General features: G+C 33.2%; 1 protein-coding gene across 4 annotated transcripts in view; it reads left to right on the top strand.

Annotated features, from left to right (window-relative positions):
• The window catches only part of LOC140439561 (uncharacterized), a 42,407-nt gene that overhangs the window by 4,943 nt on the left and 12,765 nt on the right, over positions 1-24,699 (top strand). The window contains exon 2 of one of the 4 annotated variants that reach the window (XM_072529544.1): positions 20,830-23,357. The exons of 1 other annotated variant lie outside the window; for it this stretch is intronic. In XM_072529544.1, coding sequence (XP_072385645.1) covers positions 20,830-22,133 — 1,304 coding nt within the window. In that variant the 3' untranslated portion in view covers positions 22,134-23,357. Of the gene's footprint in view, positions 1-14,629; positions 15,983-20,813; positions 23,358-24,699 lie in introns of those variants that run through there. 2 more of the 4 variants (XM_072529545.1, XM_072529546.1) reach the window with 2 other exon arrangements.

Below are 24,699 nucleotides of genomic sequence, written 5' to 3'. Positions count from 1 at the left end.
GAGATTTACTATAGTACTCCTACATATGGAATAATTGCTTGGGGCTCAGCTTAAAATACTAATATGAAAGGTCTTAACTTTCTCTCTCTTTTAACATTGCGTCGTGGTACCTGCAATATGTCATTTTCATGTAACTTTTCAGGAAGGACAAAAAACTTCCCTTTACAATTCTTCACCAATTCATCTGAAATTTTATTTACTTAAATGAAGTCACGACCGGCTGACATGCATTATCTCATTTTTAAGTAATTTAACTTATTACGTCATTTAGGTTGACATACGACCTTTTACACTCTAATGTTAGCTGTTTTTTTGACATAAACCAAATTTTGCAAAAAGAGACAAAAAAATCATAAGCCTAAGGCCTGATAGAATAATTTGGTGAATTAATAATATTGTATTTAAAAATAAAGTATTATGTTTGTCTTGACAAAAACTTTGTCGGAAGGAAAACGACAAAAATTTTCTTAAAATTCTGTTTTTATGTAACCAAAATAAAGTAAATAAGAGTAAAAAATATTTATACAAGTTTTAATTTACTGAATTTTAATTCACGATGTAGTAGTAACAAAAATATCATTTGCTTAAATAAGAAATTTGTCACTGCGTTATTTATTACAGAAAAAGGTCACAACACTTATTTAATGAAGGTCCACACAGGAAAAAGTAAAAACTGCTTTAGTGTCATTTTATGAAACCGATAAATTTTCTTCGTGACAGAAGTTTCTGTTAAACCTCTCTATTAAAACTCTATTAAGTAATTTTTTATTTGTATGGAAGGTTGGTGTAAAAGTCGCGGTAGTCCTGAGGAATTCTTCTTTAGGTGCCGTCTTCTTAGCGAAGGTTGGCGATGCCCTCTGCAAAGTCTTCCCTATTTTGGGCTTTCCTTATTAAACTTTGAAAGTCTAATCCTGTCCAATCTTTGATGTTGAGGAATTAACTGTTTTAATTCTTGAAGGTGTTCATACTTCGATTTTTCAATAGAACAAGGTTCTGTACAATTTTGAGCGTTCAGTGTCTAACTTCTTTTTTGTCCTTTGTGGAAGCTCAGTCCAATTATCATTCATTGCAAGTTTATAATTAATTATCCCTGCTGGTTTGTATTGACACATGAATCTCCTTTTTCGATCCTGGTCTAATACTACGATAGGTAGATGTATCATATTGAAAGAAATCGGCATAATTTAGGTATTTTATAAGGATTGTTGATACGTGCACTTTTAATAATAATTATGTAGTCAGCAGGGACGAAAACCTGTCTACGATTTCTGAGTTTCGTTTCAATTACTGAATGGACAGAGTCTACCTCTATGTGGGTATGACTATCTCTAAATATTTTTGTTCTATGATAATATTGTATTTTATACTAATATCGAGTAATGCATTTGACAGCTTTGCATTTCTGTTCTGGTATGCATACCCATCACTCCAAATAATAATTTTCTTTATTGAGCTCTGAATACCAATTTCATTTACTGTAAAATTAGTTGCAATAGTGGCAAAAACATCACTCTCTAGTCCTCCTTCCACCTCATGCCACACAAAACAAATTACATCTCTTGTAGCTTGATTATGAACTTTCAACTTAGTTTTGTAATCATTGGCGGATGCATTCAGGCGAGGGGAAAGAAGAACCGCCTGTAAATCTATTGTATAGCATTTAGTATCTGTGTCTGATAAAGCGATGTCTTTATCAGTCTCCTTTGATTCCTTAGCATCTTTCATCTTTTTAATGTTTCTGAAAAGATTTTTCATCAAGTGTTTCGTTTTTGTACAAAGTACACTGATTACACTTATCTTTTTTCGGCGCGTAAATAGATAAATTCATTTTCTTGAAGATCTTTTGGAAGGTATGCCATGATACTGTTTTTTTGTTTTCAACTTCGTACACCTTGTGCATTTCTCTAACACTGTACCAAACTGGCTCTAGATACAATTTACTTGTAGATGAGCGACAATAGTGGGATTCTCAACTGACCTCAATAATTTCTGATAATGCTGGATTCTTCTTTGATGTCCATGATCTTAATTGTTTTTCTCTAATACTCAATGTATACATTTGTCTGCAAACTTATTTTTTTACAGAATCTACTGTAAAAGAAAAATGGTAGGTTTTTTTTTTCGGGAATCTATAGTTAAATCTGCCTTTGGATATTTAGGTTTTTGTGGTAAAGTGTTTTCTAAAACATAAGTTTGTTTGGATTCCCAGCTACGTTTGGCCCAAAATGTCCTAAACAGTAAGTCTCGTTGGTCATCACTGATTTCGTGGCATTTAAATGACTGTGTAGGGTCCTCCTTTTTACACTTAACAGAAAGGCCAGGGCACCGTGGACCTAAAGTCTTACGATCTTTATTAAACTTTTGTTCGTATTTTCCTGTGTCAGGATTTTTTTCGAAGCCGACATAGGCTTTGCCTAATAACCGCAGCTTGTCGTTTTTTTGCCTCTTCCACTCTTCATTTCTTTGGCCTTTTCTTTTTCTTTTAATTCCAGTTTGTTCGCCAACCAGAATCTCAGTAGTTTGGTTGACCTCGGTAACTTTGAACTCTGACTCATCTGAGGAACTTAATGCAGATCCTTCGTATTTGTAAAGAGAGCCAGAGTCAGAATCTTCACCAGACAGCGAATGTTTTGATTCTCTAAGCTCTTGAGCCAACTTTACAGTACCACCTATAATTTCATGTTTTTTGTTATTAGTTGTATCTATTAGTAGTATCTATTTCTGATACAACGTTTTTTTCAAACACATCTAATAGATCCTCAAATAGATTTGATGCTGCAACCTCACTTTCAGTTGGCAACATTAAGACATCATTGGTTTCTGCAGAACTGAAGGTTATTTCAGACTCAACAGTAGCATTAGATTTTACTTCTGAAGCAATTATGTTTTGAAACTCATTTGAGAAGTTCTCTAGTAGATCTGGCGCTGCACTATCTGTTTACACGGGCAGCGCTAGGACGTCATTTATTTCTCCAGAGCTACTAAAGATTGGGGCAGACTCAGCAGTAGCATCAATTATAACTTCAGCAGACTCCCAAGATTTCTAATGGTTTTGCATAAGTTGTTCCAGGGCCTAAAAAATAAAAAGTCGAAAATAACAAAAAGTATTTATATACCTAAAATTATTGTAACGAAATAGCCCATCTCCGATACGTCATAATTCTTAGAAGGATGAATCTAGAAAACGTAAGAATCGGCATGTCAATAGCGCCCGTCTTTCGGACTGGTGCTTTCAATTACACGAATTAGAGGTGGTCTACTCTCGAAAATTCTCGAACATAATAATTTGTATATATATATATATATATATATATATATATATATATATATATATATATAAGTAACGGTGATTGAGGTAAGTTAGTTAATAAGAGAGTACCGAACTGTAAACTTATAAATAAATATATTTATATAAATTGTGTGTGTGTGTGTGTGTGTGTGTGTGTGTGTGTTTTATTGGCACTGGTTTTGACAACCAACTGGCCAGTCAATTTGTTTTGAGTTCTCTCTTTACACAAGATATTAGATTAAATTTAAAACTATTGTATTGAGAGTTAAGACATGGAATGTTAGAAACTTACTTACTAGTTTACTCTGTTTTTGCTGTTTTATTTTTTGTATCTTTTTTTTATTTTTTTTTATTTTGTTTTTACTTTTTTTTTTACTTTTTTTTTATTTTTTTTTTATTACTACGCTAAGACATAAACCCGATTCGACACCTCGGAGGTTTAGATCTTCTTAGTAACTTTTTTTTTATTTTATTTTTTTGTATTTTGTTCTCCATTTTTTTTATTCTTTATTATTTTTTTTATTGTTTTTTTTTTGTCAGAGCTTTAATTTTAAACAATTCATATGACCATATAAAATTTTATATACATCTAGATTCTTTGACTCTAAAAGATGTGTTAGATTAGAAGGTAATTGAACATTAAGTTGAACTAGCTTGGTAAAAAAATTTGATATTTCAATAAAATGTAAAGGACATTCTAACAGCATATGTTGTAGATCAGCTAGCTCCCCACATATACATTCATTATTATTTGTCAGTCCTATTTTTCTTTTGTATACTGGAGTCATACAATGATTGCTTCTTATTCTACAAATAGTTTTGATGAAGCCTCTGTTGGAAACTTGTTTAAACCATGTCTTGACGAAAATTGTGGGTTGGATTCTTTTATAAAATTTGCCTTTGTCTGAATTGTTGTAGTGTCCCTGCCATTTTGTGCGTTTAAGAGATCTGATTACAGATATTAAATCACCCATAGGAAGTTGATAGGTTTGCAGAGTGGATTCTTTCATTGTTGCTTTTTTAGCCATATCATCTACTATTTCGTTGTTTTTTATACCAATGTGTGCTTTTATCCAGCACAATATGATATTTTTGCCCGATTTAAAAGCTTCACTATTCAGAGCTATGATGTCACTGATGATATAATTTTCTTCAAAATTGTGTAAATTATATTTCAGTTTATGTACAATGCTTTGGCAGTCTGTAAATATAACATAGTTTAGTTCTTTTTGATTCATACATATTTGGAAGGCTTCTTTGACTGCTACGAGTTCAGCTGTAAAAGTTGTCATTTTGTCAGGTAATCTGTTGTTTATCTTTATACTTTTTTGGGGGTAGAATATAGCATATCCAACTTTGCCGTCTATTTTTGAACCATCTGTATATAATTTTTAATAACTCTCCCAATGATGTTGTACATACTGTAGGTGATCTATTTTAGTAAGAAAATCTGTGGCAAGAATATTACTTAAATGGCAGTTAAATAGAGATAAATAATCTTCATAGTTTAATTTTCGAGATGAGGTTTGTTCCATTTGGTGTATGTCGTCAATGTAACTAGAAACGTTGAGAAAACTTTCCACAACTAAAAGCTGCTTCTTTTTTTCCCAGTAATGATGAGTTAGGTATGTAGTGGTTAGTTGTACAATTTTACTCAACAACAGTTTATTGTTAACTGCCACTTTAACTATAAATTTCTCACCTAAGAATTCTCTGCGTAATGAAAGTGGAGGTTCATTAAGCTCACATTCCATGACCAATATGGGAGTACTACGAAGATAACCAGTGCTTAACCTAAGTGCTTTATTTTTTATACTTTCGATTTTTTGGAGTACAGCGTTTGATGCTGAGCCATAAAATATAGATCCGTAATCTAGGATCGATCTCATTAAATTTCTGTACAGTAATATTGAGATGTTTGGGTCAGCTCCCCAGTTACTGACACTTACAGTCTTGATGATATTCATTGCGTTTTCCGTTCTTCGCAATATATAATTTGTGTGTTCTTTCCAATTTAATTTTGAGTCTAAGAATACGCCAAGAAATTTTATTGAAGTTTTATAATGAATTTTATAATTATCAAATTGTAGGTGGTTTGGAGGAGAATATCGTTTTCTGGTAAAAGTAACAATGGTTGATTTACTCTCCGAGATTGTTAAATTCTTATCCGTCGCCCATTTTTCTATAATATTCAATCCTGATTTAAGGTACTCATTACATTTATCTATTGACTTATTTTCTACATAGATTGCAACATCATCAGCATACTGTAAGATTTTTATATGTTGAGGAAGTTTATTTTCTAAATCAGCAGTATACAGAATATATAATAGAGGACTCAAGATGCTACCTTGTGGTAGTCCCAAAGATGTGTACCGTGTGTTAGACTTATCTCCATTTAATCTAACGTGTACTGATCGATTAACATACAAATTAATGATATTCCATGTTACTGTTTCAGGTATTCCTATTTCTAACATTTTCGCATATAGAATGTGGAGATTAACATTGTCATAAGCCCCTTTTATATCTAAAAACAAAGCACTAACTGCTTTCTTATAAGTAAAGGAACCATAAATGTCTATCAATAAGTGACTCAGGCTTTCTTGTGTGGATTTACCTTTTCTAAAACCAAACTGAGTTTTTGGTAATAGGTCGTTCTTTTCTAACCAAAATTCCAAACGGTTTTTAATTAATCTCTCATATGTTTTAAGTATACATGAAGCCAGTCCTATTGGACGGTAAGAATCACAATTATTTAACGATTTTCCGGGTTTTAAGATCGGGAGAATAGTATAAACGTGCCAATCGTCAGGAATCTTTATGCGGCGTGACCAAATTTCATTGTATATATTCAGAAGCACAGTCTTACCAATTTTTGAAAGATTTGATAGCATCGAGTAATGGATTTCATCAGCACCTGGTGCTGAATTTGAATTTTTCTTTAACGAAAAGTAAAGTTCAGTGCCAGAAAATGGTTTGATTAAGAAGCGGATTTGTTCTGGATAGTCGTATTGCGCATTCACTTGTAGGTCAGGAATTACTAATTCTGCAGACAGTGGAGTGATATTTTGGTGGAACTCTTCTATCCATGAAGCTTCCGATAGTGTTATAGGAACTTTGTTCTTAGTTTTTCTATTTTTTAGTCTATTAACTTTTGACCATACATCTTTAATAGGGACCGACCTATTTAAGGACCTGACATAATCTCTCCAGCTATTTCTTTTGGCTTGTTTAGTGATCTTCTTCACGTGGGCATCATCTTTTTTATACTTAAGTAGGTTTTCTTGGTTTGGATGATCTTTGAATATACAAAAACTTTCCCGTCTTCTTCTGACTGCTTCCTCACATTCTAAATCCCACCAGTATTTTCCTCTGGAAGTTGGTTTTTTTATTTTAAATTTGGGGATGCAGTAGGATGCAGTTGTATTTATAGTGTGCAAAAATTTTTCATATGAATTTATATCTTCAGATTGAGAGAAAATATCTTCCGAAAATTGTTCATATAATTTCCAGTCGGCTTTCTTTAAATTCCACTTTTGTGAATACGGGTTATATATGTGAGTTGGTTGATCCTCTAATTCGACTCTTATAGGTGCATGATCTGACCCGAATAGGTCTTGAAGTGTTTTCCAAGTGATCAGATGACTTAAGTCAGGAGTACAAATGGTCAGATCTGTTGCCGATTTCGAAAAGTTCCTAAAGAAAGTAGGAGAGCCATCATTTTTGTATATCAAATTATTATCATCTATACAGTCCATTAAGATTTTGCCTTTTATATCTGTATGATTGTCTAAGCCCCAGGCAATGTGATGAGCATTGAAGTCGCCTCCTATTATGAACGGTCGTTCTATAGATGTTATGAAATTGTTCCACTGTTGTAACGATAACTTTTCTCCTGGGGGAACATACATCGATACAAATGTGACAGTAAATGATTTAAACTTAATTTTAATGGCAACTTTATTGACGTTTAATAATTCGACTTTCATGGTGACTTCCTCATAATACAGATTTGAGTTTATTAAAATTGCCGAGCCACCACCGACAGTTGCTGAAAAGCGGTCGTCTCTGACAATATTATATCCGTGGAAGTTAATATATTTTTCTGGTTTAAATCTAGTTTCTGATAATAATGCGATATCAACTTTCTGGTCTTCTAGTAGGTGGAGAAGATTTTCTCTATTAGAGTTAGCCGATCTACAATTCCATTGACAAATTACCAAACTATTCATTATTATATGAGAGAGAACTTAAAACTGTTTGAATTAAATTTATTAAAACTGATTTTTCTGGGATTTCAAAATTTTTGTGATTCATATTAGAAATAATACTTATAACTATATTTGATATTAGTTCTGTTAATTCTTTAGGAGATTCATGTATTTTGGATCCTTGTTCTGTATTAAATGTAGATTGATAAGAAGATGAATTGAAAATGCCGCCAGGTCTGGTGGACATGGGGTTTAACTTTATTATTTTTTGATGTTCTATTTCTATTGGGTCTTGCGAGGAAGGGAGGGGTCGTTTGGATTTTGGAGGTTTTATTATTGTATATCTGTTTGAAACTGTAGGGAGGGTGAGCTGATTGGGGGGTGAGGGGGGTGTGGACAATTGAGTAGAGGAATATGAAAAGGATGGAGCGTTCATAATTGGAATTTGATGTGAATTTATTGAGGAATTATTAGCTGTTATCGATGCATAGGTTACTTTAGGAAATAATTTAAGCGTTTCTTTGAAAGACAAGCTGTTTTCAGACATGTAATGTTTTATTTTTTTTTGACGGTCGAATTCTGGACATATCTCCCATTCATTAGTGAAGTGTTCACCTTCACAGGAGAGACATTTTTTATTAAAGGATGATAAAGAACACGATTCGGAAGGGTGAGACTCATGACATTTGAGACATCTAGGATTACTTTTACACTGCTTACTCATGTGTCCATACCTATAACAGTTGTAGCAAATAATTACTTTTTGTTGGTATTTTTCTACATTATGTAAAACATGGTTAATTACGATATATTTTGGTATACTTTGACATTTGAATGATACAATTACCGATTTTGTAGGTTTAAAAACTACTTTATCATCTGTTACTATTTTTCTCTTTATTCTTTTTACATAATCCACCGAGAATTTACAATGGTGATCAAATTCTTTTATTTTATCTTTGAGATATTCTTCTGATATATCTGATTCTATATCCCTAACCACACCTAATTTAAATAATTGAAATTTCGGAATATATGCAATTAGATTTTTTTGAATAAGCAATTTAGAAGTAATTAAGGTATTTGCACTAGCATAGTTTTTAAATGTTATCCTAATCCGATTGCGTCCAATTGAATCAATTTTTTTAATATAATTATCAATTTCTGGGTGTACGGTAAATAATATTTCACCTATCTTAACTGCATTTAATTTGCCTGTAAAATTTTTATCATTGTTTTCAATAAAAATGTGAAATGGCCCTAAATCAGTTTTATCATATAAATATACAGGTCTGCTTTTTTCTGGCTCATTAGAAGTTAATGGGTTAATTTGTTTATCGGTTTTTAAATGATTAATATTATTAAGACTACTTATCGAGTTTTCTAGCTGATGGGATGAAAATCCATGGGAACCATAACTGCAATCATCCATCGCATCCTGATCCCTTGGCATTTTATCGGGGGGCTCGCCCCCGTTAGAAGACTCCATAAATGGAGCCTTCGACGATCGCTTCGACGACCAAACTAGTACTAATGTATATGTATTAAACTATAGTAATAGAATGTAACTGTGTTTAGCACTTTCTAAATCATAAAAATTCGCAGAGGACTTTAAAATGTGTAATTTAACTTGAGTTTATATGTAAAACTATCTGAAATTAAACTTTAAAATGCAGAGAACTTTTAAGTTCGTATTTACACTTTGACGTTTATTTGACAGATGTATATAAATTCGAACCGCTCGTTTTATTTAATCTCGCCACAGTTGGTGTCCGGTGTGAGATTTTGAAAATAAATTCTGCAGTGCTTTTTGAAAAAGACTTTTGGACTTTTGAAAAGTATTGTTCGTCGGGAACATCCACGTAGTTCGGCAGTGATCTTTGTACGAAAGAACATTTAAAAAGTACGTGTGTGCCTGATCAAAGATGCTGCTAGTACAACTTTCAGTAAAACAGTTGCGTGAGCAACTAGAAGAACGCGATGAAGACTGCAGCGGGTCCAAGAAGATACTCCATGAACGACTGAAGACTGTTCTTAACAAAAATGGAGATGACCCAGAGACATTCCACTTTCAGTGAGCAGAAGCAGTTTTAATGAAAATAGAAGAAACTTCTAAAAAAACTGATGATAAATTCGAGACTGTTTCCAAAAGATTCGATGAAACGTCTCAAATGATAGAAGAAACTTCTAAAAAAAATGATGATAAATTCGAGGCTGTTTCCAAAAGATTCGATGAAACGTCTCAAATTATTAAAGAAGTAGCTAGACAAAACGACGAGACTTCACAAATAATTAAAGAAATATGTATTCAAAACAATGAGAAATTTGAATAAATTTCTAAAACATTTGATAAAGTAGAAGAGAAGATCAAACAGTTAGAGAGCATGATAACCAATACAAAAGTGCTACCACCAATTAATACAGTAGCCTTACATCCGGTAGTGAAAGAAGACTCACCTAGAGACGAAACGACACATAATATGAGATTCAAATTGCCACCATTTGATGGAAAGTCTTCTTGGTCCATATACATTAGACAATTTGAAGCTATTGCGACAGCCAATCATTGGACAGAACAAGAAAAAGCTGTTTCCTTGACTTCTGCTTTACGAGTGATGCTGCGGATATCTGCGAAGATCAATTCCTAAGGGTCAAGAAAAATGTTACCAGACCTTGTTCACGCGACTAGACAAACGTTACGGAGATGCCCATCTACAACAAGTCTACAAAGTACAAATTAGAAGTAGAATCCAATGAGCAAGTGAGAGTTTGCAAGAATTTGAAGCAGATAATGCTCATATAGCGCTGTTGGCATATCCAGAGGCACCAGACGACATTTTGGAAGAAATTGCTGTAGATTCCTTCGTCAATGGGTTAAGAGACAGTGAACTACAGATAGCTTTACGACTAGCAAGACCGCAAGTTTTAGATGAAGCGCTCGCTATTGCCTTGGAACATGAAAAAGCTAGTCAAATTTCACGGAGCTATCGAGTACGAACCTCTGAAGAGAGCGACGAACAAAACGAGAAACGTCTGGAGGAAATCGTACGGAAAGTAGTTCGTAACATGATGCCGAAGAGATGTGAACCTATATGTTGGAATGGTAACGACATAGGTCACATTCGTCGTAAATTGCATGAAAATAATACAACAGTCAGAAAGCTAGAACAGATCGAACACTGGGCTGGAAAAAGCATTCAAATGCTGAGGCTCAGTCAAGACGGCCATACAGTGCAAATTGTAGTCACTGTCTCAAATTAGAAGAACGACTTTGCCCCGTGAGACGAACCACCGTCATTAATGATCAATGGCAGCCTCAACAGCTACAAGACGCTCAAGCAGATGATCCATGTATAAAAAGAGTATTGGATTGGATGCGTCGAAGTGAAAGACCTTCTTGGCAAGACATTAGTGCATGTAGTCCAGAAGTCAAGTGTTACTGGAGCCAATGGAATTGCCTAGTGCTGAAAGATGATCTTCTGTATAGAACCTTTGAGAACGATGATGGTACAGAAACTAAGCATCAGTTGATTGTACCTAAAAGAAAAGTGTCAGAAGTAAAAAGAGGGCACCCATGAGACAGTACAATGTTGGTAGTCCTATGGAAAGAGTAGCAGTCGACATTGCAGGTTCACTTCCAGAGACAAATGATGGAAATAAATATATCCTGGTAGCCATGGATTATTTTACGAAATGGACTGAGGCCTATGCGTTACCAAATCAAGAAGCTGCTACCGTTGCAGAGGTACTTGTGAAAGAATTCTTTAACCGATTTGGTGTTCCCTTGGAGATCCACTCCGACCAAGGGCGAAACTTCGAGTCAACCCTTTTCCAAAACGTTTCTAGATTGATTAGGGCCAATAAGACCAGAACGACACCCCTGCATCCTCAATCAGATGGAATGGTCGAGAGAATGAACCGAACAATGGGTAAACACATGTCCAAAGTTGTATCAGAACATCAAAGAGATTGGGACAGCACATTCATTTATTCCTAATGGCCTACCGCTCGGCCGTGAATGAAACTACAGGCCAGACTCCAACCTGCCTGATGTTAGGTCGTGAAGTTCGTTTGCCTTGCGACCTAGAGTTTGGCTGCAGACCTTCCGAAGAACATGTTGCAAGCGAAGATTATGTCGACCGCCTGAAGTTAAGAATGAATAAAATTCATGAACTTGCCCGACAACACATCCAGTTAGCCAGTGACAGAATGAAAGATCAATATGATTCTCGATGCAAGAATGAAAGCTATGAAGTAGGTGATCTTGTTTGGCTTTATAATCCACAACGTCGTCGAGGCTTGTCTCCCAAACTGCAAAGACAATGGGAAGGTCCGTATGAAATTAAAAAGAGAATAAATGACGTAATAGCAGCAGGATCTTTTTAGTGTTCCGCGTAACGTCTCTCTAGCCCACTGTGTTGCCCAAGATCTTGAGATGACTAAAGGAATCTCATCTGTATTCTATAGGAAGTTCGGTCGTTTGGTCCTCGATCTTTGCTGTATATGGTGACCAGGAAGTCGTATACAGACAGGGCAAGCTACGAGGATATAAGGTGTGCTTTAACTAATTTGAAGAAAATCGTGTGCAATTATGACATTAAGAATTTGGCCTTACACAAGATAGGCCATGCACTAGATAATCTGGACTGGAATATTGTCAGAAGCATGCTTGAAGTGATCTTCCGAGAAACCGGCGTACGAATTACTGTGTGTTGCATTAACCCGATGAGATCGTATCCTGCAAAGTCAGTAGACTGTTATTTCTTTCTAAGGGGTTCATGCAGAGCTGGAGAGCTCTGTAGATTCCGCCATCCTGGGCCTACATCTGGAGTTACTGATCGGGACGCTCAGATCTAAGAGGGGAGCAGTGTAACGAAATAGCCCATCTCCGATACGTCATAATTCTTAGAAGGATGAATCTAGAAAACGTAAGAATCGGCATGTCAATAGCGCCCGTCTTTCGGACTGGTGCTTTCGATGACACGAATTAGAGGTGGGCTACTCTCGAAAATTCTCGAACATAATAATTTGTATATATATAAGTAACGGTGATTGAGGTAAGTTAGTTAATAAGAGAGTACCGAACTGTAAACTTATAAATAAATATATTTATATAAATTCGAACCGCTCGTTTTATTTAATCTCGCCACATTATTAACAATAATATTTTGGTGCAAAATGACTACATCATTATAAAAACGATTCATGAGGATAAAAACCTAACCTTACCAGCTTTAACATCAGTCTCCCAACTACTGCAATTAGTCGAGTGTCAAAATAATAACCTGTCTATCTTGATGCAAAAGGTTGTATGTCAAAAATGCATTTATATAAAAACTCTTATAATAATAAAATAATTTGATTATTATATTATTATTGTATATCAAAATCAACAGTTTTATAATATAACTCAATTTTTAAACTTAACCATATTTAACTCAATTATAAAATGTATGGTTTATAGTTCTATAATAAAACATAAAGTAAGGATATAATACTTTATAGAAACAACCAAAGAAAGATCCCAAAATTATCAACAACACTGGAATAAAATTTACTTTTTTAATATAATAGTAATATAATAAATCCTTACATTTTAATTGTAGATAATAGCACAATATGATTCTAATAAACTCACTTAAACAGTACTACGGGATATTACATTCACTGATCGCTCCGACATATGACTAAAGGTCGTGGCATATTATCGTGCACGTTGCGTTTCCAGCACATAGCGTTTAGTTTCCGAAAAATATAATTTAAATGGTTTTAAATATGAACAACGCACACTGTCCGGAACATAGCTTTTCAGGCACTTAACGCTTCCGTTCAGTATATTCGAAAACAATATTTTACTGATCCCGACGGCTACGTAACGAGTCTTAACCGGTTGGTAAGGATAATGTGCATTAGATGTCCGTCATTTTCCCCTTGTTGTTTATTTAGGAATTTGTTTGGTTTTGATACAGAGTATTTAAAAAAATAATTTTCGTGGCTATTTTGTCATTTATGCATGTGTTTTTATTGCTTTGTGACATTCTTTGTGTTAAAATGGATTTCGAAAAATTAATTAAACTCGTACGCGGTGAAGAAATTTTATATAATTACAATCATAAATGCTATCATGATGCAAATAAAAAAGAAAATATTTGGAGGGAAATCACACGCAAATTAGGACAAAATGGTAAGTAGGTATCAAATAATCCCACAAATATTTAATCCGTCTAAAATGTATTAATACAAAATACATAGAAATTATTGTTGCCAGTCAAGTTTTCCAGCAGCAGATTAAAAAATGTTGTAAAGTTGTCCCTTACTGTGGATGCTAATAATGAATTATTTCCACCCTGTCTAGGCAGACTAGTAAATTCTTCGTCATTTTTTTTGTCATTAGTTAATAAATGTTCTGAATGGGCCCCAATAAAACTATGTAATATGCACGTAGTTAGTACCACCTTGTCTACAAATTCTGGTTTCAATTGGATTTTTCTATTATAAATTCGAAATCTTTTAGATAAGATTCCAAAGGCATTTTCTACCACCCTCCTAGCTCTTGATAATCGGTAATTGAATTGTTGTTTTTCTATGTCATCACATTGAACTGCAGGATATGGCCTCATTAAGTATGGCTTTAAGGGGAAAGCCTCATCACCTACAATAACATGTGGCATCTTTAATTCCATTCCTGGTAAAGGTTTATCCTCTAACTTTATTTCATTTTCTAAATATTTTTTTAAATAGGAATTATGAAAAATGCCTCCGTCACTATTCTTGCCATAGCTGCCTATGTCGACAGCAATGAACTTATACCTAGCATCCACCAACGCCATTAGGTTTATGGAAAAAGTTTTCTTATAATTAAAAAATAATGAACCACTATTTGCTGGAGCATTAGGGAAATTCCACAATTCCCAAAACTCTTGAGCTATTTCTTGCCACTTGTGACGATCAGGAACAGGAATACATTCTGATTTCATAGTCAAAATAATTGCATTTGTAACATCCATAACGATTGACTTGACAGTGGACTGTCCGAGTCGAAAACTATATGAAATTGTTTTAAACGAATCCCCAGTAGCTAGAAACCTAAAATAAAATTTTATTGTTAATGAATGTTTTTTTTCAGCTAAGGATTGTAAAAAGCAATGGAATTCCCTTAGAGATGCGTTTAGGCGACAGCAAAAAAAGCGAAAAACAAAGAGTAGCCAGACCGCAATTATAATTAAAAAATGGAAGTTTGAAGAAGAAATGAACTTCCTTCAAGATAGGTCTACCATTTCGACAATCGAAATGCCCGAACAAGAAGAGTCACAAGCTGAAGCTGAGGCCGACTCAGAGATAGTAGAGACTGAAGAAGAATCTTTGAATGTTGAGGTGTCCTACGAAAAACAAGCCCCAAAAAGAACTGTATTTGAAACCCCGCAATTGCCAAAGAAAAAAAAGAATGAACGTACTGCTGCATCTGTGGTTATGGTTTATCTCCTAAAATCCGAAGAAAAAGACGAAGTTGAAGCGCTTTTTTATGGTTTGGCCCAAACTGTAAAAAAGATGCCGCCATATTATAGAGCACTGGCAAAAGCAAGAGTTTCTTCAATTGTCGGGGAGATAGAACTACAATCTATTACTCATCCTAATCCACCTGCGATGAGAAGTCCATACATCTATCCGGGTAACTATCCTGCCTATAATGATGAGCCTAACAATAATAATTCAGGGCCAATTACACCAATGCACTCACCTCAGACATCGGAATGTTCAACATCAACAAAGACTTCTAACGTTTCTATGCCAATGCCATCATCTGCAGCATCCAATATCCGAAATTGTAATGAATATGTTTCACAGAATTTGGTTTTTGATAACGAAATCATGCATTGGCGGATCCAGGGAAAGGCGATCGACCCCCCCTCTCAAACCGAATGATTTTTTTTAATTATATAGGGATAGGGTGTCGCACATCCTGGAGGTGGGCTCTAAAATCTTAAATATCAACCCCCGTTTTTTATTGCAGTTTTGGATTATGAAAATTATGTATAAATAACATTTATTTGAAATATTTTTTAGAATTGTTGATTTTTGTATTTTTTATTTGTATTAATTGTATTTTTCCGATTATAGCGCCATTTATCAACTATTCTAAAAAATGTTTCGAATAAATGTTACTTATTTTTTCATAAAGGTAGTCCCCGCCTTACCTGTAAGGGGTGGAGTGTGGAGTCGTTTTTGGTCTCATTCGATGGATTTTTGAAAATGATTGAAAAACGTATTTTTCAGTTTTTCGATCCGATGTTCATTTCGCGAAATATTTGACTGTTCCGCTACTTTTCCGACACCCTGTATACCCTGTATAAAAATTTATGTTGCTACTATTAATTTTTTTAAGTAGTATTTGTTATGATTATATATTATGATTATAAATAAATGAGTTAATTTTGTTTATAGAAACTTTTGCTTTAACTTACCTTAAACACACAGCTAATTTTTCTTTAGGTGTAATGGCTTCTTTAGATGTAGTATTTTGTTTTTTAACTAAAGGTGTAATTAAATTTAAAATATATTCAAACTGAACTCTATTCATTCTAAAATATCCGTAATATTTTTCATCGTCATCAATTAATTCTTTGTATAAAGTCCAGTATTCACCTTTCTTTTTTCTTTCTCTTAGCATTGGATGTACTGCAAACCTTTTATTTACTACAGTATTTCTTTCTTCATCATCAAGTAGAAGCGCAATTGGACATAATTTTTGTCGCGAAAAGCGAGAACACATCTTTACCGCATCAAACTGAAACGTTCTGTGTATGAAAATGTGAACGCGCAGTCGAATTGCTGGAGTGGAAGCGCTACGTTCTGGAAACTATACGTGCAGTATATGTCACGACCTTAATTGCATCAGCCAAATATCAACGTGGTAACTTTGGTGGTAATAATCGACCTTTTGCAAGAGAAGGGGAACACGATTTTTCATTGGCCCATCGACATATGACTTATTGGAGTTGTGTATTTGACTGAATCGGTCATGTATGTTCCATAAACCAGAAAGTTGTTTTTTTTACATAGGACCTATTGCATGTACCACGACGATTGGTATGTCTCACTTTAACATTGCTTAACAATATTTTTAAGTTAATAAATATATCTACCAGTTTAACAAGATTTTAAAAATTGAATTGTTTCGTAAAAAAAAATTGGGAAATGAAACCATTGGTACAATGTAATTTTTTTATTTTAATTTATTAAATAATGAAAACAATGTACTTACAACAAATAAATACAAAAAAATTAATATCAACTCTAAACATTGGAACATAAATAAAAAATTGCTGAAATAAAGGGTGATATAGCCTTATGACAAACTGAATTTATTTGCCTCTTTTATTTATAGATGATAGTACAGTATAGTATAGTTTTTGATTTTGGTTTTAAAACCAGTCTTTGGACAGACTCCGGTCTATATAGTAGTATGAAGGATACGATATGTAAATCCTCATTTTAAATTGCTGGTAACAATAAATATAACTAAATCAAGTAGGACACAATGTTCTGATTCTTCTTATACTTATTCTACTAATAATTTATTGTGCTACCGTTTGCATTTGGTTTAAATCATCAATTCATTTTAGAAAATCGTATAAGATCAAAAATATAGAAAAAATGAAAATAAATACTTTTATTTAATTGTATTCTGGTTACAAATTTAATGAAAGTATTATTTTTGATATAATCCAAAAGTTGTTTGTATAATGAAATAAAAGTAAAACATTGCTATCGATAACGCACTGACATGGAAAACTAGAAAAACTAAAAGTAATAAATATAGCTCTCAAATCCTATAAATAACTATATTGATATTAAACATGTTTATTATTTTGTTAGTTAATATAAACTCAAATGTAGTTTTCCATTCATATCAGTTTGAATAACTGTCAGATCAACGCTAAAAATATATATCTTAATTTTTGAGTTATTTTGAGTACTGAATACTGCTGCCTCGAAACTAAAAGACTATCGAAAAATAAAAAAAAACGGGTGTGGCAGTCCAGTGGGACTACCGGTGGAAGTTACACTTCTATACACGCATTCGCCGTTACAAATTTATTTGGGAGTCGATCTGCACAATCATTACATATGTAATGCTATAGGTAAGACATAGCAGAAAGAGAAACAGAATTAATAACAACTTACTAACAATTAATAAACAACTTTTGACCTGTAATAGGAGTATAGTAAATGAAGGATTGAATCAATATTTTGATGAAAATGTATATTTTTATTTTCATATATGTATGAAAGGAGTTGAATGCAAAAATTTTTTTACACATACTCTCAGTAAAATTCATTGTTTATTTTGTTATCAATATAATAATACAATACAAATTAAAATGCAATATTCATAAGTATTTAAAAATGATAATAATATACATAAAAAAAATACACTACAATACAGTGCAACATAATTCAATATAATAATACAATGTAAATTAAAATGCAATATTCATAATTATTTAAAAATGACAATAATATACATAACTTTTTTACTTACGCATATATGTTTAATTTACCATGTAATAATATTAATAAAAAAGTCCTCCCTGTCTGGGAATAGAACCCCGGTCTCCCGCGTGACAGGCGGGGATACTGACTACTATACTACCGAGGACATGACACAAACGTATTTCAAAAGTGACAGTTCTGGGTCATACAGTGATTTATTGAGATTATTATTTTGGAATACAAAAGACTAATGTAATTATGAACATTTAATAAATAATACAAAACATATCACATAAATAATAATATTAATAAATATTTTATTATATATATATATATATATATATATATATATATATATATATAATATATGTATATATATCTTTATATAATATATATAATATTAAATTATATATAAAAAAGGAACATTTTTATATTCGAGAGAGGAAGAGAGAAAATATATCTTCTGTCTCTCTCTTACTCATTATCTTACATATGTAATGATTTCACTGATTCACTCCCATACAAATTTCCAACGTGGAGCGCGCGTATAGAAGTATAACTTCAAAAATTTCTCAAATTGATTTCTGAAATTCATCATGTGTGGAAACGATAATCTCCATACGATAAAATATACACTTCTCCAAGAAATTAACGCACCACTTTGAAATATTAAAATATTTTGACAACGTCATGAAGACACATCGAAGTCTACAAATTCAGCTTCGAGACGTGCATGCTATACAAATTAGTACTGAAACTGTTCGCCAGCGACTTAAGGAATACAGCTTAACACCTAGGATTGCCGCCTGAGGTCCTCTATTAACTGCAGAGCATTGAAGGTGGAGACTACATTTTGCCTGAGAACACGTTAATTGGTTAGAGGCTGACTGGGAACGAGTGCTATTTACTGATGAATCCCGATTTTGTTTGTACAATAACGACAGACGTGTGTTGCGTCGACAGAACGAACGATATGCTCAGTGTAACTTCTCACACACCACATTTTTTGGTGGAGGATCCGTTATGGCGTGGGCTGGTATTTCTTTGACCGCACATATGGTACTAGTGGTCATACAAAATGGAACTGTTACAGCTGAAAGGTACATATTGGAGATCGTGGAGCAACATGTAGTACCATTCGTTCCTTATATCGGTGAAAATTTCTTACTAATGCAAGATAATGCCAGAGCTCACGCTGCACAGATCGTCAGAAATTATCTAGAAGAGGTAGAAATTAACACTATGGAATGGCCAGCACATAGTCCAGATTTAAATCCGATTGAAAATCTCTGGGATATCCTTGGTAGGCGATTAAGAGCGACACCGATGCAATCAAATAACTTACAGGAAGTGGGAGAGAGGCTGATCCAGATTTGGAGAGAACTAGACCAAAATGAAATACGGCAATTAATTTTAAGTATGGGTCAACGATGTGAGGCTGTTATACGTAGTAGAGGTGGAAACACTGGTTATTAAGACTTTTTTCTTATCATTATTTTTTTAGAATTTTCCGTTTTATTTTTTTTTTCTCCTGTACTTCAACATTTTCTGATGATTAGACAAATTGTTATAATTACCAATAAAATGTAGAATAAATCTGGTGAAGTTTAATTTTGTATTCTTTGCCTGTTTACAAATAAAATTGATTTATTGAAGTGGTGCGTTAAGGTCGATTCAAACACATCAGTCCCGTCACAGTCCCGGCGCCGAACCGGTCCCGTCTGGTCACAGAACTATTCGTTCGTCTATTCGCACACACCCGAAATGCATCAGTCTTCGACGACCAATCTGTTGAAAAGATGGAAAGTTTCTCGGATGAAGAATTAGCAAATATTATTATTATTTCCTGCCAAATATTATTTTTAAAATTAATGTCCATGAAATTTGCATGCGACAAATCATATAAAACATTATATTTTCTCACACATTCTATTAATTGTTCGTCAATCATTTTATTTTGTTCACTTGTACCGCCCGTCATGTTCCCGGCAAAACCAAAAAATTTGTCGCTGAGATTATAAAATCGGCCGGGCGATAGACGTGTTGAAACCTGATTGCTGGGAAACTGTTCGTCAACTGATGAATGTGAATGCCGGTGGAATATTTCTAATAAGAATATTTTGTATGACGGATTGTTTGGTTTGGCGCCGGAACTGTGACGAGACGTAACTGATGTGTTTGAATCGACCTTTAATTTCTTGGAGAAGTGTATTTCAGACTTTAAATACCATTAAAAAAGAAATCCTTTTTATTTATTAAATTATAAATTTTTGATTCATATTGCACAGGACCAAATCTAAGGTTCAACTTAAGGTCTTGATTTCAGATTTTGGATATCTGGAAACACAAGATTTTAACCAGATTTCGTGTTTTAAATTATCATAACTCTTTTAAGAATCCAAAATGGTTCATTCGGTATAAAAATTAAAAGTATTGATATCGACTGATGGATCAAATGATTTTCAAAATAGTAGCGTCTCTAACAGTATAACTCAAAACGGTGAAAATGCTCTAGGGCTCTATTATATTCAATGTTTTTTTTCTATTAACGTCTTGATGGTTTGCAAATGATCATTTGTTTCGTATCCTCTTCGTATCTCCATACAAGTATTTTTGTCTCTTGCCTGATTTTTTCATTCTTATCCTTCCTGCGATTTGTGTTGCACGTTTTCTCTATGTTCCTGATAGCTTTTAAGTTATCGTTTATGGTTTCGACATTCGTAACGTCTTTGATTGTTGTCCAACTTTGGCTGCAATTGTATTTTATTTATTATAATATAGTCCTTTGTTTTTCTGTTACAGTATAATGTTTATAGTTGGTTTGTATTTTAGGTTGTTTCCAGGAGGGGAATAAAATAAAAATTATGGAAACGCTACATTCATCTCATAAAGGAAAACATACAGATCAGCACGTTGAAGGAAAAATATTAAATAAAAATATGAAAGTTGGGACTGGACAGAGGCCTTACAAATGTGAAATTTGTTTCAAGCAGTTTTCTCGAAAAAGTATTCTGAAAAGACATATGAAAACGCACACTGGAGAAAAACCTTACAAGTGTAAAATTTGTTTTAAACAATTTATTCAAGCAAATAATTTGAAAGAACATTTGAGAGTGCACACTGGAGAAAAACCGTACAAGTGTGAAATTTGTTTTAAACAATTTATTAAAGCAAATAATTTGAAAGCACATTTGAGAGTGCACACTGAAGAGAAACCGTACAAGTGTGAAATTTGTTTAAAGCAGTTTTCTTTAAAAAGTAATCTGAAAATACATTTGAAAACGCATACAGGAGAAAAACCTTACAAGTGTGAAATTTGTTTTAAACAGTTTATTCAAGCAAATAATTTGAAAAAACATTTGAGAGTGCACACTGGAGAAAAACCATACAAGTGTGAAATTTGTTTTAAACAATTTATTCAAGCACATCATTTGAAAAGACATTTGAGAATGCACACTGAAGAAAAACCGTACAAGTGTGAAACTTGTTTAAAGCAGTTTATTAGTACAAGTGATTTAAAACAACATTTGAAAGTGCACACTGGAGAAAAACCATACAAGTGTGAAACTTGTTTAAAGCAGTTTATTAGTACAAGTGATTTAAAACAACATTTGAAAGTGCACACTGGAGAAAAACCATACAAGTGTGAAACTTGTTTAAAGCAGTTTATTAGTACAAGTGATTTAAAACAACATTTGAAAGTGCACACTGGAGAAAAACCGTACAAGTGTGAAACTTGTTTAAAGCAGTTTAATATTACAAATGATTTGAAAAAACATTTGAGAGTCCATACTGGAGAAAAACCGTACAAGTGTAAAATTTGTTTTAAACAGTTTAGTCAAGTATGTCATTTGAAAACACATTTGAGGGTACACACTAGAGAAAAACCTTGCATGTGTGAAATTTGTTTTAAGCAATTTATTCAAGCAGGTGATTTGAAAATACATTTAAGAATACACACTGGAGAAAAACCGTACGAGTGTGAAATTTGTTTTAAGCGATTTTGTCAATCTGGTAATTTGAAAGAACATATGAGGGTGCACACTGGAGAAAAACCGTTTAATTGTAAAATTTGTTTTAAACAGTTTAGTCAAGCAAGTAGTTTGAAAAGACATTTGAGAATACACACTGGATAAAAACCTTACCAGTGTGAAATTTGTTTTGAGCAATTTATTCATGCAGGAGATATGAAAATACATTTGAGATTGCACTCTGGAGAAAAACCGTACAAGTGTGAAAATTGTTTAAAACAGTTTATTACTACAAGTGATTTGAAAATAAATTTGAGGGTGCACACTGGAGAAAGACCGTACAAGTGAGAAATTTGTTTTAAACAATTTATTCATGCCCATCATTTGAAACAACATTTGAGAGTGCACGTTGGAGAAAAACAGTAGAAGTGTAAAACTTGGTTGAAGCAGTTTAGATTTGAAAAAACATGAGATTGCACACTGAAGAAACACCGTACAAATGTGAAATGTGTGAAAGCAGTATAGTCAAGTATGTAGTTTAAAAACACATTTGAGGTACACACTGGAGAAAAATCTTCCAAAGTGTGAAATTTGTTTTAAGAAATTTATTCGATCAGGTTATTTAAAAATATATTGGAGGGTGCACAATGGAGAAAAGCCTTACAAGTATGAAACTTGTTTTAAACAATTTATTTAAGCAGGGTATTTGAAAACAAATTTAAGAGTACACATTGGAGATAAATTATACAAGTGTGAATGTTGTTTAAATCAGTTTATTAGTATAAATGATTTGAAAAAACATTTGAGAGTACACACTGAAAAACAGCCTTTTAAGTGTGAAATTTGTTTAACGCAGTTTATTACTAAAATGATTTGAAACAACATTAGAGAGTCCACACTGGAGAAAAACTGTACAAGTATGAAATTTGTTTAAAACAGTACTGCAGGTAATATGAAATTACCTGTCATTCCTACCTGTTAATAATTTGAAAACACATTTAAAAGTGCACACTGGAGAAATATCGTACAAGTGCGAAACTTATTTCAAGCATGTTTAAAAACAGATTTGAGGGTACACACTGGAGAAAAAGGTTTCAAGTGTAAAATTTGTTTTAAGCTATTTATTTAAGTAAGCAGGTTCTTTGAAAATACATTTAAGCATGCACACTGGAGAAAGCCGTACAATTGTAAACAATTTTGAAGTTAGTAATCTTTTCAATGGCATGATTTTACCTCAAAACTATATATTGGCTAGCCTAGATGTGATATCTAACTATTAAGTAAATAGTTACGGCTAATGAGTAAACTGTTTGGAATTATAAATTTAATAATCTAAAATTTAGTTCATTTTATTTAAGTTACATTTAATAAAGTTTCCTATTAATGTTGCCAATTTCGTTTTAATGAAGTTTTTGACATGACCAAAAATTGACACAAGGAAAACGTAGGCGTTACGTTTAGTTTTTAAGAGGTGTAACAATTTCAATAAACTAAAAAAAACATGGATGTCTGAATTCTCAAGCGAAATACCTGTCTAAAGCAAATCAGCTAATGCAGCAAACAATTTTTTTAATAATAATAATTTAAAAGACATACAAAATATATGTTCTGTGAAATTCGAAAACCCACATATAGTTTGTACAAAGTTATGTTTCTTCTGCAAATCGGGGGAACATGAGGCAACAAACAAATGTTGTCCAGAATATGAACGGCAATGTAATATAAAAAATCCATGGAATACCAGAATTTAAACCATTATGAAACCAACCTCCTACATCCCAAAACATACCTACCAACCTCTTCTTCAGATAAAAATGAACAAACATATCATTTTCTCCAAACAAAATTTCCTTCACTTCAAAAGAAAATACAACAATCAGACAATCATATACAAGTTCATGAAAGATCCTCAATCTCCAATAATACACTGCGCTCCAAAATTAACGCATAATTTTAAAAACCCGGGTAAATCAAATAATTTTAATGTTTCGATTTTTGTGCTAATATAGTATTGTTACCCCCGGTATATTGTAAAATTTATCGAAAGAACGGTAAAAACGCTAATGTTTTTACCATTTTTTGCAATAAAATTAAAAACATGCTAATTGTGCTTCATTTTATTTCGAATTTAGTTGGGTTGGATTCATCGAGCAAAAAGACAATTGGCAAAGGCAAAGTTGTCTTTTTGCTCGATGGTTGGATTACATTGTGCTGAACGTTTAAAGGTGTTTTTCAAGTTTATTAAGTGTTTTTTCTTTGAAATGAACCATCAGCAGCAAGAAAATCGAAATTTGTCAGAAAGTGACTGTTTTAGAATCGTTACTCTTCGCGAAGAAGGTTACACTCAAGTAGAACTAGCTGAACGTTTTAACGTCACCCAGTCAACCATTTCAAGAGTGTTAACACGTTTTTCTGTTACTGGACGTAGCTCGCGAAGACCCGGTCAAGGCCGTAGAAGGGTTACAACTCCTAATCAAGACCGGTTTTTGACACTTCGTACACTGAGAAAAAGGTTATCAGTACTTCTCTACAAAATGAATTTTTGGATCGTTATAATTTTAGAATTAGCCAAAATACGATTAGAACAAGACTTACCGAAAACGACCTATACCCTGGAAGGGCACCAATTGGCCCATTATTGACCAGAAACCATAGAAAGCAAAGTTTGCATTTTGCTCGTGAACACGTTGATTAGAATAATGACGATTGGGGAAGAATATTGTTCACCGAT

This window comes from Diabrotica undecimpunctata, chromosome 4 (genome assembly GCF_040954645.1).
Source record: "Diabrotica undecimpunctata isolate CICGRU chromosome 4, icDiaUnde3, whole genome shotgun sequence".
In the NCBI taxonomy this organism is placed as follows: Eukaryota; Metazoa; Arthropoda; class Insecta; order Coleoptera; family Chrysomelidae; genus Diabrotica; species Diabrotica undecimpunctata.
This window is presented reverse-complemented; position numbering and strand designations above follow the sequence as displayed.